The sequence below is a fragment of the Rhinolophus sinicus genome, linkage group LG06 (genome assembly GCF_036562045.2).
Source record: "Rhinolophus sinicus isolate RSC01 linkage group LG06, ASM3656204v1, whole genome shotgun sequence".
Taxonomy (NCBI): Eukaryota; Metazoa; Chordata; class Mammalia; order Chiroptera; family Rhinolophidae; genus Rhinolophus; species Rhinolophus sinicus.
This window is the reverse complement of record NC_133756.1, coordinates 134,182,825-134,200,154: the sequence shown is the minus strand read 5'-3', so window position 1 is coordinate 134,200,154 and position 17,330 is coordinate 134,182,825. Positions and strand designations below refer to the sequence as shown.

The 17,330-nt window shown below is 34.6% G+C and overlaps 1 protein-coding gene across 2 annotated transcripts in view; it reads right to left on the bottom strand.

Moving 5' to 3' along the window:
• PRMT3 (protein arginine methyltransferase 3) overlaps window positions 1–17,330 on the bottom strand; it is a 126,775-nt gene that overhangs the window by 29,127 nt on the left and 80,318 nt on the right. For both annotated transcript variants that reach the window (XM_019742634.2, XM_074336134.1), the window contains one exon: window positions 15,342–15,428. In XM_019742634.2, coding sequence (XP_019598193.2) covers window positions 15,342–15,428 — 87 coding nt within the window. The remainder of the gene's footprint in view (window positions 1–15,341; window positions 15,429–17,330) is intronic.

Genomic DNA, 17,330 nt, shown 5'->3' with positions numbered 1-17,330 from the left:
CTCATAAATTTATTCTGACCCTTGGCATTGCTGATTTCAAGCATAACGGTATACCTATCTCAAATTAAATTATGTTTGTTAATGTAGCTTAAGAATTTCAACATTCCACTCAAAAATGTAATTTAAAACAATTTGATGTTCAGTCCTTTTATAATATAACTCAATCGGAGGCTTCAGAATCAATGTTAATGAATTTTTAAAACTGCAGATTCAGAGGCCTTATTTACAGCATGGCTTTCAAAAGAGCATCAAGCATAGGCATCTCTATCCACTCTAAAGACAAGTTATTTTACTCAACTTCAAGGTTCCTCATTTTGTGGACTCTTGAATTTTGAGTAGGTTTAAATAATAGTTTAACATTACAGGTGATTCTTCCCACTATTCTACATGGTGAACATATACCTCAAAGTTAATACAAGGTGGGAAACATACATTCTTTAACATTAAGATTTTCCAAGGAGAGAGTACAAAACTAGATAGGAAAGCAACTAAACAGAATGGGTTGAAGAAATCCAGATTTTAAAAAGGCTAAAATCCTCTGGAGTCCAGTTTAGAAGGTTAGACTCTCTTTGGTTGGGAGAAAAAATGAAAGATGAAAAAAGATCAAGTAGAAGTGTCCCAAATTTTGGAGGTAATGCATAGAGTACACTTAAACTTCAATCAAATCTAAAAAATATAAGAACTAGATAAAATCTATTTGAATATGAGACAAAACATCCTTTTATAGTAGAGTCATATATTATGTAGACGATAAGTCACATAATGGAAAAATTTCTGATAATCAAAATTACTCTGGAAAATCCTTTTACTAAGGTTTTGAATTGGAGACAAACAAATAAACCATCCCTCAATAAGTTCAATACAACCAGTTCTTCTGGCAATGGCACAAATCCCCATCTCTTTGGCTCGGCTCCAGAGGAAGGAGATGGCTTGTAACAAAGTGCATGTTGTACGAAAAAGATATACTTTTAGAGACAAGAATCGCGTGCAGTCCAACAAGATGCTCAAACTAGAAAAATACTTGGAAGCTGAAAAATAACTGAAGAACTGGCAGATGTGTTTTCCATCTCATGCTCACTTTGGGGCACATGTTCACTAAATAAAATCGAAGGTAGAATCGACTGCACTATTTAGATGATTATTTCTCTCATGGACTCTTTATTATGTAAATAGTTAATTTGGATTAAGTTATATTTTCATATGATGCTACTCCATTGGAGCTGCTTTCTAATAAACAGCTTTTAGAGTCCATTAACCTCAAGAAGTAGCACAGGTTAAAAAATACATCCTAGTTCAAGAGTGATTTACGTAATTTTATGATTACCTAAAATGCCTTATTAAACAGTATTAGCTTATTTGGGGGATATTTTAAAAACATCCCCCTACAAAGCATTCTTTGATTCTACTCTCATATGTTATAGCTGGACCAAATATATCACTAGTGTGACTTGACAAGACAGGCCAGAGAAGAATATCCCAATTCCCTACTGGATATCACTACTTGCATATCTCAAAGGCATTTCAAATTCAACATATTAAAAAATTGAGCTTCTGATCCTCACCTCTAAACCTGTTCTTCCTCCAGTTTTCTTTGTCTTACAAGATAATACCATCATTCTTCAAATTGGAGTCACCACTGCTACCTCTTTCCCTCATCCCCATTCCCTAACCCACCTTCATGTCCTATCAATTTTTCCTTCTAAATAGGTTTTGAATATGTTCACTTTTCTCCACCTCCACTAAAACTACCTTTGTGCAAGTCACTGCTATTTCTCGCCTGAGCTGCTGTAATAGCCTACCCATTGGCCTCGCACATTCACTCTGGTCTCCTATTTGTTCTCCATATTCCAGCCATGATCTTTCCAAAGTGCCCTTCAGATCACATCACTGTTTAAAAAAACTTCAATTATTTCCCACTGGTCTAAGGAAAAGACCAAATATCACAAGGTGCTAAACGATTTGGACAGCTCTCCACCTTCTTCAAACACTATGGTCTACCTGTTCCAGCCATGCTGGATTTCTTTCATTTCCTTTTACTCATCAAGCTTCTGACCACTAGAAATCCTTTTTTTGGTTTGTTTTGATGAACCTTTTAAGTGAAATATCACATACATGTAAAAAATAGAGATATTCTTTTTAGCCAATGTGAGAATCATTGTATATTTAAAAAAATGTTTTATGAAGCATACAAGTATAAAATATATAACGCTGTATAAAAGTGAGCACATCACTGGGATACACCTCAGTGAACTTTTACGAAGTGAACACACTCAACTATTACCCAGATCAATATAAAGACCACTCCCCAAACCCCAGAGCCTTTATTATCCCCCTTCTAATTATTAACTCCTCCCACAAAATGTAACCATTATTCTGATATTTATCACCATACTGTAGTTTAGCTTGTTTTGAAAATTTAAATATTGAAACTTTTCTGTATCTGTCTTTTTTTTTTTGGCTTTTTTTAATAAAAATTCCGTTCATGAAATTCATTCATGTTGTAGTGTATAGTGAAGATCACCTTTTTTCATTGGTATGCACTACTCCAAAAATATACCATTTTATTCATCAATTCCACTATTAATGAATGTTTAGCTTGTTTCCAATTTGGGGCTATAATGAAGAATGCTGCAATGGACATTCTTGTACGTGTCTTTTTGGTGAATATATGAACACATTTCTGTTGTTTAAAGACTTAAAAATGAGATGGTTAAGCCATAGGATAAGCATGTGGTCAGCTTTGATAGCTATAGCAGGTAGCTTAGTTGTATAGAAACCACTTAGCTCAGTACCGATGGCTCATCACTCCTGCATTTCTTAGAATATTGTCCTAGTGTGATTCTTTAAAAATATTCAACCATGAAAAACTTCTAACATATGAGGTCGGACAATTAAGTTTGCAAACTCATCCTAGAAAAAGTGTTACATACTTCATTGCTGAATATCACTACAGTCACCTTCGAAGTACTCCCCTTGGGAAGCTAGGCACTGACGCCAGCACCTAGCCCACCCTTCAGAGCAATTTTGGAACTCTTTTTCTGGAATGGCCATCAGAGCTGTCATCATATTACCCTTGATATCCTGAATGTCATCAAAATGTCTTCCTTTCAATATTTCCTTTATCTTTGGGTAAAGAAAGAAGTCATTGGAGGTCAGATCAGGTGAGTAGGGAGGGTGTAATACAGTGATTTGATTACTGGCTAAAAACTCCCTCACAGACAGTGCTGTATGAGCTGGTTGCATTGTTGTGATGCATGAATTGTTGGTGAAAAGTTCAGGTCGTGTAACTCTTTCACGCAGGCTTTTCAGCACTTCCAAATAGTAAACTTGGTTAACTGTTTGTCCAGTTGGTACAAATTCATAATGAATAATCCCTCTGATATCAAAAATAGTTAGCAACATTGTTGCAACATGTTCGCAAACTTAATTGTCAGACCTCATATACACAATTATATTAGGTTGGTACAAAAGTAATAGCGTTTTTCTGAAATTATTTTTAAAGTTTTAAACCGCAATTACTTTTGTACCAACCTAATAGAACCGCTGATAACATATAACTTATATTCAGCGGTTACCAGTATTTGCCACATTTACTTCATCTATTCTCCCTTCATCCCCCTTTTTCTGCTGAACTATTTTGAAGCAAATGCGTGACATCATGTCATTTCTCCCCTACACACTTCAGTTCACATCTCTAAAATGTATGGATATTTTCTTGTATAACTACAATGCTTTTATCACATGCAGTCAAATTTTCAATAATTCTTCAGTGTATCTAACATTCATAAGGTGGATTATAATATGTCTCCCCATTAATGCCTTGTGAATAGAAGAACTGTTTGGCTTATTTCTATATTCCCAATGCCTTACAGCTCGTAGCACATAATACTACTTAAAAAACAGTTCTGTGGGGAAAAATGAAGAAATTTAAGTATTCCACCACCATCTAAGTCTAACTATAAAGTCCAGGTTTCAGAGAAAAGTAGAAAATACAGGACTATGCTCTAGATCATATGGTCATTCATACAAGGAGAAACCTAAAAACTGACCATAGAGGCAGAATCACATAATTAGAAATGCCCTTCCCCCACAAGACATAAAATTTACTTAATGAAGCCTATTAAAATATATAGCAGATGTCCCACTAAAATCTATGATGCAAGTTTAAGACAAGTCTTACTATTTCTAAGCAGCACAGATGTGTTTTAATAATTAGTTTCTTTAGCTGATTAGCTTTGCAAGGTCAAAATTAGGTCAATTTACACCCACAAGTACTAAGAACTGATTTAACACCCAGGAATGAGTTTGGAATTGGTAGGTTTCTACTGTCAGAGATTTTCCAAAAGCTTTGAAAGAAGATTTAAAGAACACTATTGCAAAGAAATGTGCCCATCTTGATTTTTTTCTTAAGCCATTAGAAAAATATAAAGCTTAATTAAAAAGTAAAATGAAGACAAAAAGTACTACAAGGGATCTCTAAAGTTTGAATTGTAAACACGTAAAGTTCTTTTAATAACATCTACATTAGCCTTAGAAATCCGTAACTCAAGGACTTGCTTTGACTCCATCCAAAACTAAATATTGATGCCTCTTATCTTTTGACCATTTGTCAAGTACAGCATTAAAAAAAAAGAGAATTGAGAGATAACACACACTTTATTTCTGGCTCACTGACTTAACTTTTGTTTATTTTTATTTGTTTTTCCTAACTTTAAAAAAGTCCTAAATATGTAGGCTCGAATTTATTTTCCTGATGGAACTTTTAAAAACAATGCACTCAGAGGCTTCAGTTTCTAGTTAGGATGCAGAGGTATGCAAAAGACCATTACTCTGATGTAACAAAAAGAAAACACTGGATAAACAATCATATTTTTCCTCAAAACCATCAAAGAGCCTTGGAAGCAAAGAAATCTAAATAAATTATTTCTAACAAGGGATGAGCCCTTCCTAGTTGAACAGACAGAAAACAGTGGTTTTCATAACTGAGGGCCATTTATCCAACACTGGGTCCATGTGGGCAAAGTAGCAAAAATGCCACAAGCACAAAAATTTTGCTGGGACAGAAGAACCGAAACAATTTTTAATGGCTAGGTCTGGGCTTAGTATGGTGCACTGGAATTTAGAGAAGCCGAAAAGGCAGCTCCAGTCTTCTCTGCAAACCAAGAAGGTAGATGAAGCTCGTGGCTGTGCTTCAAAGCAGGAAGACAGAGGTTTCCTTGCAGTGCTGAGATCCTAAAGCCAAAATCATCTGCAACCACACAGTTCATCGTCATCATAAACATGACAGTGCTAGTCAACTCTCTGCTATTCCAGAAACTCTTGCCCCGGAAGATGATGTTGTTTGTTTCAGGCACCTCAAAAACACCTATTTATGTTAACAAGAGATTTTTCAACTAATCCTGAGAGTAAATACCGTCTTCTCAAGAGCAGATGACTCAACTAGATTGTTTATTCAAGGTTCACTTTGAAACCCAACACTCATTTACTCTACCAATTCTCAACTACATAATGAACCATGCCAAATCCAGATCAGGACCTTTCCTCTCCCCTCTAACCAACCTCTTGCTCTGCATTGAGAGACCTGCTGAAAATCACATCTCCCAAACCTAATAAAATCCTGACTTTGTCTTCTTCCCTAAACTCAGTTTTAGTTTGATGGTCTTGTCCAGGAAGTTGGCAAGAGGGAGGGGCCTGAGCCTATGGTTAATCCTAGATATTGGAAGTTAACTGCAATGGTACAAAGCCCTGACCAAACTCAACTCCTGATTAGGTGAAAGAATTAGCCCTTCATCCTAGCTACAGAACAAGGAAGTGGAGGCCCTTCTACGAGAAAGTATTACTTACTTTAGTCTGTACTATTCTTTTATACAATGTCTAGCATAAAATATGAAATTATGAAATATGAGAGAAAAAAAAATTGACCCATAATCAAAAGAAAAAAGCAATAGAAGTACTCACAGATGGCTCAGGGAATCTGCAAATAGACTTTAAAGAATGATTACAAATATGGTAAGGAATTTATATAAAAAGATTGAATAAGTTGGGTTAAAAAGATGAAAAATGATGTCAAAAACTAAAAATAGAAATTCTCGAACTAAAAAAAATCATAATATTTAAAGTAAAAATATTTATTGGCTATCTTAACAGCAGAAAGAATATAGATGAAGAATAAAAAATACGTGAACAGAAATTATCCAAAAATGAACTGACTAAATGGCCACCATTTTTCCAAACTTTTCATCTTTGGAAATAGGCTTCTTAATTTAAAATAAAATCTTTTTTTTTGGCAGAGGGTGGGGAGTGAAAGAGGCAAAGTTTTTATTCTTCCTCATGGAATACTGGCTGTAACATTTAACGACCACTATCATTTTTCCTCCAGAAAATACCTCTCTTCTATGCTTCCAGTCCTAAACCACCCTGTCTGTATTTCTATATTCATATCTTTATATTCATAATGACCTGTTCTTAGCACCTGCCTCTTGTCACTTAAGTGCCCTTTCAAGACAGAGACTAGGTGTTATGGTTTCCTTCCTTTTCTTTTTTTCCTTTCCTTTGTTCTTTCTGTGTCCAAAGATTTCAGATGTGTACCTAGCACACAGTCAGCATTTAATATTTGTTTAACAAACTGAAATATCTGTTAATATAAATTTTATATTAATATAAAGACTTTAAGTTATGATAAAAATTTAAATAACTTTCAAATGCCACTGTACTCCTATTTATGTACTTTGATAAAATCCAAAATAAAAGCCTTTATTGTAAGAGGTTTGTAAATACAAATATAAAAAGTCTGCTGTTCATAAAGTATCCAAATGTCTAATCACTGTTGTACACCTGAAACTAATATAACATTGTATGTTAACTGTAACTGAAAAATAAAGTTTAAAAAAGTTTTAGGAAAAAAAATGTCTGCTGTTTTTTATTTAATCCATTGGTTCATCTTTAACAACTGTAGTAAAATAAAAATGCCTAGCAAAAATAATTTATAAAAATAGTCTTTGTTAAATATAGTTTAAAAACATATTAATGAGTTTATAGAAACTGAACATTGCTGTACCAGTCATTATTCCAGTGCATGCTAATAGAGGTAGAATAAAAGAAAATATAGTGCTAAAATTAAGATATAAAAATTATTGCTTTAAGAAATGATATATCAAATAAAAAATCTTTACATGTGAAAGATATTTATATATGTGAACATGTAACTCATAAAACCATCTTAAATATTTTCATTTATAAGGTGAACAACTCATTTGTTTGACAAACGGCAGTATGAAAAGTCATTTAATGTATACCTAAGATTATAAAAAAGGGTGCTTGTCTATATCTTTAAGGAGCTTAAACAGACAAATGCCAATAAAAATGGTGCTGCAACATATCGAGAACATTACACAATTACATACATGTCACCGAAAATAAACTAGAACTCACAAGATAAAACATATTAGTTTTAAATTGTATAGGCCTTAAATCATTTGCTTTTGAATACCTATAAACTTTCCATAAAATAATGGATTTTATTGTTCATTTACTGCAAGGTTAGGCATACTGATATGACAGAAAGTCAGAGAACTAAAATTTCATACCTTATCATAAAAGCAAAAGTGATTCGACCTAAGCTGTCAATATCACATAATACAGTAAAAAATCGTCAGAAAATTGCTATTGTATGCATTACTAGTATTCATTGGAAAATTATCCTTCAACCATTATAGACAACCAAGCCTTAAGACATTTACATATAAATATTGTATCATGTTAAATTCCCAAAAAACATAAAAAAAGTGTCAATGCACAACATTAAATTAAAAATGCTATTAAATTTCTTCTTTGGTGAGTAGATGGATGGGTGTGCATGTGTCTCTCTGTGTATGCTGATGAGGGAGACTGCAAAAAAAAGATGTCTTTCCATTAAAGGTTCTAACAAACTTGAGAAAGCCACCTAAAAACACTATCAGTCTACACCACACATGCTACTGAAATTAAATGCAAAGAGGGTATTCTTAGCATCTTGTTACTTTGAAAAATCCAATTTTCTCTAATATTTTAATTAGGCCACACATTTAGAATCTCATTAAGAAATAAATGGTTATGCATATACTTAAAATGGGCTTAACCACTCAGAGAAATTGTCTATCTTATTTTTCAGCCATGCATTCAAGTTTCAAGCACAAGAAAAAAAATTTCATATTTGAAGGTTTGTACTTAGCAATATAAAACTGGATACTTCTTTCTTCACTCTTATCTAAAAACGCCATACCTCTCCCTTCCCAAAGTAACTTCCTCCATCTCTTTACCAGGCATTGCTTTTTATTTTTAGTATTTTCACTAATTCTTCTGACTATATACAGGAGAAACAAAGTTCCAATTAGGCACTCACCCTTTTTAATACTTTTGCATACTAATTAGCTCCAGACAGATGGTAGGGGAAAAGTGTAAGGAGATGGCATCACCTCAAAGAGCAAAATAGTTGGAACGGACATGGGTAGATAGTTGGGATTCACAAATAATGAAAACATACTACAAGCATTAGGCAACAAAATCGTATTGATTTCAGGCTCATGTTTGAGTAAGCATTCTGGGAAGAAAAGGAAATTTCTAAAAAATGTAGATGCTTAACCAAACAACTATAAGGTTACTCTGAAAGCATGAAGAAAAAAATTTTTCCAAGATCTACTTCTCTGTTGCAAAGAGGATGAGATATGTGGCTTATTTTACCATGTATATCTGTCAGTCCAATCTCTGAGGAAGAGCACATTTTGATTATACACATTCTCTTTCCCTGTTCCTCCCAACAACTACTAGACTACTGGCCAAGAATAAAAATTTTCAAATCTATTTCAAATGTAACATGAAACCTCATTTCTTCCAACCTGGAATTTATCATTCATAGCATTTCTCTATGTTCCTTTAATAGTTTGTACATCCCACCAGGAAGATTTTTTGGATCAGGAAGGAGTAAGTATATGTCACAAAACTTTATAGAGATTTATTTATTTCTTCACTCATAATATGGGAAATAATATCAGTACCCACTTCAAATGGTTATTACGAGGACTAAATGAAATGACACTTTTAAAGTGATTAGTACATTGAGATTTCCAGTCAAGATGGTGGAGTAGGTAAACACTATGCTTGCCTCCTCTCACGACCACATCAAATTACAACTAAACTACAGAACAACCATCACTGAGAATTTCCTTATGCCTAGCTAAACAGAAGTCCTACAACTAAGGACATACAGAAGCAGCCACCTTGAGACTGGTAGGAAGGGTAGAGGTGGGGAACGAGCTGGTCCGACACCTGTGTGTGAGAGAAATAAGTTGGCTGTGGAGATCCCCGCTGAGGAGTGAGGGGTCCCAGCCACACATGGGGCTCCCTAGCCCAGGGTCCCAGTGCCAGAAAGAGAAGTCCCTAACTTCTGGCTGTGAAAACCAGTGGAGTCTATGGCTGAGGGAGGGCAGCTGGAGTCCTAGGTGCTCCTCTTAAAGGACCCATGCATGGACTTACTCACTGACAGACTCACTCATTCGGAGCTCCAGCTCTGGGGCAGCAGCTTGAAAGGAACCAGGGACATATGGAGAGGAACTGAATTGTCTGGTTTCAGGGCAAGGGTGGGGGCTAGGGTGGCATAGCTTTCTCCCATACAGAAGGACTGGCAGAATCCATTATTTCTTTGTTGAGCCCTCCTCCATCCCAGCCTGCAGACACAGTTGGCTTCCATATCTGAGTCTCCATCAACCTACCATGTTTCCCCAAAAATAAGACCTAGCTGGACAATCAGCTCTAATGTGTCTTTTGGAGCAAAAATTAATATAAGACCCAGTGTTATATTGTATTATATTACATTACATTATTTGACATTATATAAGACTCAGTCTTATAGTATAGTAAAATAAGACCAGGTCTTATATTAATTTTTGCTCCAAAAGACACATTAGAGCTGATTGTCTGGCTAGGTCTTATTTTCAGGGAAACACGGGTAATTCTGATCATTCACCTAGCCCTGGGGATTCCCTGAAACCCCATCTCATGTAACTTACAGGTCCACCCAAGCCACTTCCAGTGACTTTTCCATACAAACAGCCTGTCTTGACTCATGCTGTGGACTTTCCTAAAATCTCTCAAAGGTTCACAAACCCCAAGAAAGCGGCATCTGGCTTTGGCATGCCCCATACCTTTTGCTGAGTGGCCCCAAGCCTGGCATTGGCAGCAGAAAGCCCTGGATTGAGGATTGGCATCTTGAGGAATCTCCAAGCCCAGCATGGGTGGCGGCCATTTGCGGATTGCTTTGTGACTCATGCCAGGTGATCCTGAAGTTGGCCTGTGGCAGGGCCCCTCCCAGGAGGCTTCAGGGCTGGCATGCCCTGGGGCCAGCTTCAGACACCAGCCGCCTCTGAGGATGACACATCCATAGGGCAGACTGGGCAGACCCTGCTCTGTAGGGTCAGCCTCTACACAATAGCTCCTCCACTGTAGTCATGGCCAGTCCTCACAACCAATCAGCCTAAGGATCAATCCCTCCTATTGATGTGCAAACAGCAACTAATGCTCAACTACCACAGGAGGGCACACACAAACCACACAAGGGACACATCTGCAGCACCAGTTCAGGTGACCAAGGAGACTATGTGACTGGGCCCCACAGAACACCTATTACATAAGGCCACTCTACTAAGCTCATGAGACATAACAGCTCTACCTAAGACATAGGAACAAACACAGGGAGGAAGACAAAATGGGAGATTAAAAAACCATGTATCAAATGAAAAAACAGAACAAAGTTCCAGAAAAAGAACTAAATAAAATGGAGACAAGCCATCTACCAGACACAGATGCAAAACACTGGTTATAAGGATGCTCAGTGACCTCAGGGAGAACTTCAACAAACAGATAGGAAACATAAAAACAGAGACAGAAAACATAAAAAAGAGCCAGTCAGAAATGAAGACTATAATAACTGAAATAAAGAACACATTAGACGAAATCAACAGAATAGATGAAGCAGAGAATCGAATCAGTGATTTAGAAGATAAGATAGCAGAAAATCCCCAGTTGGAACAGCAAAAAGAAAAGAGAATATATAAAAAAAATGAGGACAGTTGAAGGGGCCTCTGAGACAACATCAAGAGGACCAACATTCGCATCATAGGGATACAAGAAGAAGAAAAGAAAGAGCAAGGATTGAAAACCTATTTGAAGAAATGAAAGAAAAATGTCCTAACCTGGGGAAAGAAATAGACATACAAGCCCAGGAAGCACAGAGAGTCCCAAACAAGATGAACCCCAAAAAGCCCACACCAAGACATATCATAATTAAAATGCCAAAGGTTAAAGACAAAGAGAGAATCTTAAAAGCAGCATGAGAAAAGCAGTCAGTTACCCACAAGGAAGTTCCCATAAGACTGTCAACTGATTTCTCATTACAAACTTTGCAGGCCAGAAGGAATTGGCTCAAAATATTCAAAGAGATGAAAAGCAAGGGCCCATAACCAAGATAACCCAGCAAAGCTATCATTTAAAATCAAAGGAGAGATAAAGAGCTTCCCAGATGAGAAAAGGCTAAAGGAGTTCTTCACCACCAAACCAGTATTACAAGGAATGCTAGAGGAACTTCTTTAAGGTGGAAAACAAAAAAAAATCAAAATTATGAATAGTAAAATGGCAATCACTACATATATATCAACAATTATTTTAAATGTAAATGGATTAAATGCTCCAATCTAAAGATAGAGTTGCTGAATGGATAAGAAAATAACATGAAGTGTGATCAAAAGATATGGTGAATGTTTAAATAAAATATATTATAGTAAAAGATGCATTACCATTAATCCCACTCAAAATACTCCTCATCGCTTTGAACACACTTATCCCATTGTTCTTGCCACTTTCTGAAGCAGTTCTGGAAGTCCTCTTTCATGTCTTTATTTCATCTTCCATCATGACAATGCTCTGTGTCACACATCGCTTCTGGTATGGTAATTTGTCAAACATTAGGTTGGTGCAAAAGTAATTGTGGTTTTTGAAATTATTTTCAACCCCTTAAACCGCAATTACTTTTGCACCAATCTAATAAAAACATTATGGTGTGTCCTCATCCACCTTATTCACCAGATCTGGCACCATGCGACTTCAGGCTCTTACCCAAAGTCAAAATGACCATGAAAGGTAAACATTTTGAATTGATTCAGGACATCAAGGGAGCCACAACAGTGCAACTGAAAACACTCACAAAAAAGGACTTCAGAGCTATGTACTACAGAAAGTGGCAAGAATGATGGGAAAAGTGTGTTCAAAGTGAGGGGGAGTATTTTGAGGAGTACTAATGGCAATGTATCTTTTCCTGTAATAATTATTTTTGTAATTTAAACATTAACTGTATTTTTTTATCATTCATTCCCTGTATGCTTTCTATAAGAGACTCACGTCAGATCAAAAAACACACAGACTGATATTTCATGAAAATGGAAATGAAAAAAAAAAAAAAAAAGGCTGGGTCAGCAATACTTATGCCAGGCAAAGAGACTTTAAAACAAAGGCTATAACAAGAGACAAAGAAGGACCCAGGAGTCCCGCTTCTGGTATTAATCCAAAGAAACCCAAAACACTCCTTTGAAGGAACATGTGCATCCATATATGTTGCAGCATTATTTACAATACTCAAGGCGTGGGGCAACCTGGGTGTCCTTCAATGAATGAATGGATAAAGAAGAGGTGGTACATGTATAATGGAATATTATGCAGCCATAAAAAGAATGAAATCTTGCCATCTGCAACATGGATAGACCTAGAGGATATTGTGCTGAATGGAATAAGTCAGGCAGAGAAAGACAAATGCCATATGATTTCACTTATATGCGGAATCTAAAGAACAAATTAAACAAATAAAACAGAAACAAATTCACAGATATAGAGAACATTTTGATGGCTGCCAGATGGGAAGGGGGTTAGGGGGTTGGGTGAAAAAGGAGAAGGGATTAAGAAATATAAATATAAATGGGTAATTACAAAATACTCATGGTGATATAAAATATAGTATAAAGAATGTAATCAATAATATTGTAACAACTATGTATGGTGCCAGATGGGTACTAGATTTATCAGGGTGATCACTTTGCAAGTTATATAAACATCTAATCACTATGCTGTACACCTGAAACTAATATAATATAGTATGTTAAAAAAAAAATTCTACTCACAAAAAAAGAAGGAAAAAAAATAAAGTGATTAGCATACTGCCTGACACGCAAGTGTTAAATGACTTAGATATTATCACCATGGGAAGACAATTTATATTGACTAATTATTTGACAGAATAATCTCAGAAGAGTTAACATGGAATAATAAGTAGTGAAATTTATATCTTCAGTTCCTGGCATGCAACCAATAAATATGATTCGAAACTATACATGCCTCTGAAGGTGTTACAGAACTATGTTATTCAGCAGTAATCAGATATATACAAGTCCACTCCAAACTCCTGCCACCCTCCTCCCAAACTCCAGGCCTGTCTCATTTCCAGTTTTATATTAAAATCATTCAGACAATTTGGGAATAAAAATATAATTCTAAAAGGTTTTTTTACAGCTGTAACAATTTATTTCCGACTTTTTTTAATGGAACTCTGATGGTACAGAGAGAAATGCAGCAAGTATATTTTGTATTCAAAATATAACCCCTTCCTTTAGCTCTCTTAATCTGTTGGGAAATTATCTTAGTCTCTTTAGCAAACCCCTTTCTGCTTACAAAAACAATCTGATTTGGACTATGCAACCTGAAACTAAGAACTCTGACCAATACTCGGAAAATAAAGAACATTTCAGTGAAGCGCAACAAACTCATCTGTCTATACAAATTTCAAAAATGTGCACGACTAAAAGCAAACACAGTTTTTGATGTCTTCACTAATTTTACATTTGCGAACGTCTCCGAAAGTAGATTTAAAATAATATTATTTAGTAATACTGGTGATATGAAAATCAATTTCTATATAGGAATTCTGTTATAGATTGGTCATTTGTCATTAATCAGGAGGTCTTTTTTAATTCTCAAGGATTACTAATATCAAAAGACAGCATAAATCTAGGAATTAAAGCCTTTAGCCTGACTAAATTACTTCTGTTACTGAAAAGCAGAATTAGCAAATCTGGGAAAAATGAATGGGAAGAATGAAATTTTGCTTTCCATCAACTAATTAAATATAATGGGTACCCCAAAATTCTAAATCTGGAATCTAGATATTTAACTTTTAAAAAATGTAAAACCAAGTTCAACAAACAGAATTCCTCAAAACATCAAAGCACATTGTTAAACTCATTTGGATATAAAATAATTATTGGATCAAAATGAACTGAAACAATTTTAAAGAAGCCATAAAATCTTTTGTATGTCAATCTGAACAAAATATTTAAAATAATTAGGTTGAAGAATGAAAGACTATAGTCCGTTTCAGTTTTTGACAACAGTTTTCAATAAAAATTTTAACTTTTGAAGATATAATTAGTTATTTTTAAAACTGTAATTTTTAAAATATAAATATATATATTCATACTTTCTTAAGGCCCACATTTAAACATTCTGAGTCTCCTGGTAAAGGCAAATATTATCATAACATTAATATACATTTAGAAATTATTTCAGAAAGAAAAAAATTAATATATTTTAATCACCTAACATTTCTGGCCACACTGTAGGTGCTTACACATGTTATCTCATTAATCTCTGTAACCACTCTTCAATATAGAAAGAGTTATTACCATTTTTCTTAAAGCAGTTAGTTGGTTAGTCTGTGGTACAGATTGCCTAGGTAACTTGAACAAAGTAACAAACTAGTGAGTGGTAGAACCAAATGTGAATACAGATCTGTCTAACTTTTCTTAAGCCCATCCTTTTTGTATTATACCACGTTGGTTTTTTAAAGAAAGGTAAATCATCATTCTTTATTATTTTTCACACATAAGTACAAAATATTACACCTAATAATATCTTACTTCCATCTCAAATGAGTATTAAGAGTTATTGGGAGGAGCAGAACATGAACTTCAGTCTATGAAGATAAAGCTTGAGTGCTCTCAATTAATTATGATAGGTAATTATGAAGAATCTACAAAGAAAAATCATAATGTAAATATGGTTTCTTAATACTTACACTTCTGAACTGAACTTTTTTGAAGTCTCCTGACCTATTAAAACAGATCTGTTCAGTACTCTAACAAAGGCAAAGATAGAATGTCAACGGCAATAGTCTTTTTCATTTATCACAAGTGTGGTAATTAACTCATTAGCCTGCCAATCAACTACACTGCTAGTGAAATTTGTGAAAGTAGAATGAAATAGCTTACCGTGCACGAAGATGTCTTTGTGATTTTCAGGGTAAAATCCGAAGAAAACTCCAAATCTGAGACAGATGTTGTATGGCAATCTATATGCTACCCATTTAAAAAAAGTAGAGGAAATAATTTAGTAAAAAGAGTAAAAACAAACCAAAACCAAACAGATAAATACTTCTTTTTTATTCAAAAAGGAGTACTGTAAACCAATGTCTTGCAAACTTGAATCATTCACACCTCATTTTGGAGATTGTTTCCAAATTTAAGGGCGACAAAGAACTATCATTTAATTTTTATTTAAATCAAATTAGTATTTTTTACTTAAACTTCTTGTAAGAATAGTATATATCAAATCATGGCTCTGATGTGCTAAAGTTTTTCTAAGACACACTACTTTCAAATAAAAGATGTTTTCCTGTGTTCCAACTAAAATCATTTTGTATACCACTAATGGTATATATTTGCTATCAATTATGTGTGATAATAGTCAGTATTTTTATAGGAAATGCCAACTTGAAAATATGCTAATGAAAGGGACAAGGTATTTTAGAATTCATTTTGTAACTGCATTTGAAGATAAGTTTATTAGATATTAGCAAAATCTACAACAATTCCGACCAATGAGTAAAAAAAACTATGAAGATTCAGCTAACAATAATGGCCAAATATCCTTATATTTAGAATTCTCCCTGGTTCAGATCCTTCTCTATTTCACTATGGAGAGCAGATGGAATCAGCTACAGCAGTGTGACCAGAGTATACTGTAAAGGCTGTCAAACACTGACATGCCATCAGTACATGTAACACAGTGAACGCTATTCATGACTACACACCTGAGGCATTATTCTACTTTAAATAGTTTGAGAAAATTTAAAAGAAGTTACAATGTGGTTGCCTTTTAGTTGAAGGGAAGTTGGAGAACACAGAACAAACTATATTCACCTAAACAAACAGATGAATAAATAATTGATTAATGTTTAAAAAAAAGAGAGAACGGGTATGTATACTTTTTGAATACCTTCATTTTTCAGTCCTAAATTTTCTGTTTCAACTATTTACTCATAGCAGTTTTTGATATTTAAGAGCACAGTAGAGATATTAGCCCACCCCTCCCCCCACAACCCTCCTCTTTCTTCTCAGCCTTAAGGCTGAGGTGGCTATAACTGTACACTGCTACCTTAAGCCAAAGAATCCAAATACATCCCTTACAATCAGAACATGAACAGTCCTATAATCATTAACCAGGCTGTATTATTTTTTCTTAAAAAGCTGAATGCAATTTTAATCAGCTCACTCTTGTTGAGAAACTTTACATTTTCATTATTTTATGCTAATTTTAAATTATCTATCCATTTAATAAAATCAGTATTTACTGAATATTTACTTTGTGCAGAGAACAATTAGTGATGCTTTGAAAGTAACAGTGTGAGTAAAAGAGGAGACAATGTTCTGAACCTAACATTAAACAAGTTTGCTTGCTTGTTTGATTTATTTAACGGAAACAAATTGAGGAGTTTTTAAGAAAAGCAATATGGCTTTTCACTGCAAAGTTATTATTCAATTCATGCAAATTTGACATAGCAAAATTCACAATAAAACTAAATATTATCATAGTAAAGAATAAGATATTAAAACACAAAAGAAATTAACTGAAAAATCTGAACATAGTAGGGCTTTAGTTTCATGGGAGATTTCAGTGTAATGACTTAATCTGAAAAGCCTGGAAGAAATTTGAAAGAGAAAAGGTAAACTGTGTGGAATATATGATATGAATGAATAATCTGTCTACAAATGAGAAGCTGGAATAAAGCCAGGAGATAGTGATGAAGCAGAAATGGCAATACAGCACTAACCCAAAGTGAATGATTCAAGCCCTCAGTATAAGGAATTTCAATATATAAAGAGAAGTGATTTCAAAGGGATGACATAGTCATCTGGCATTATGACTTTAAGTTGCTTCAGAATGATTAAAATAGGAAGAATAATTACTGTTTTGAAGGC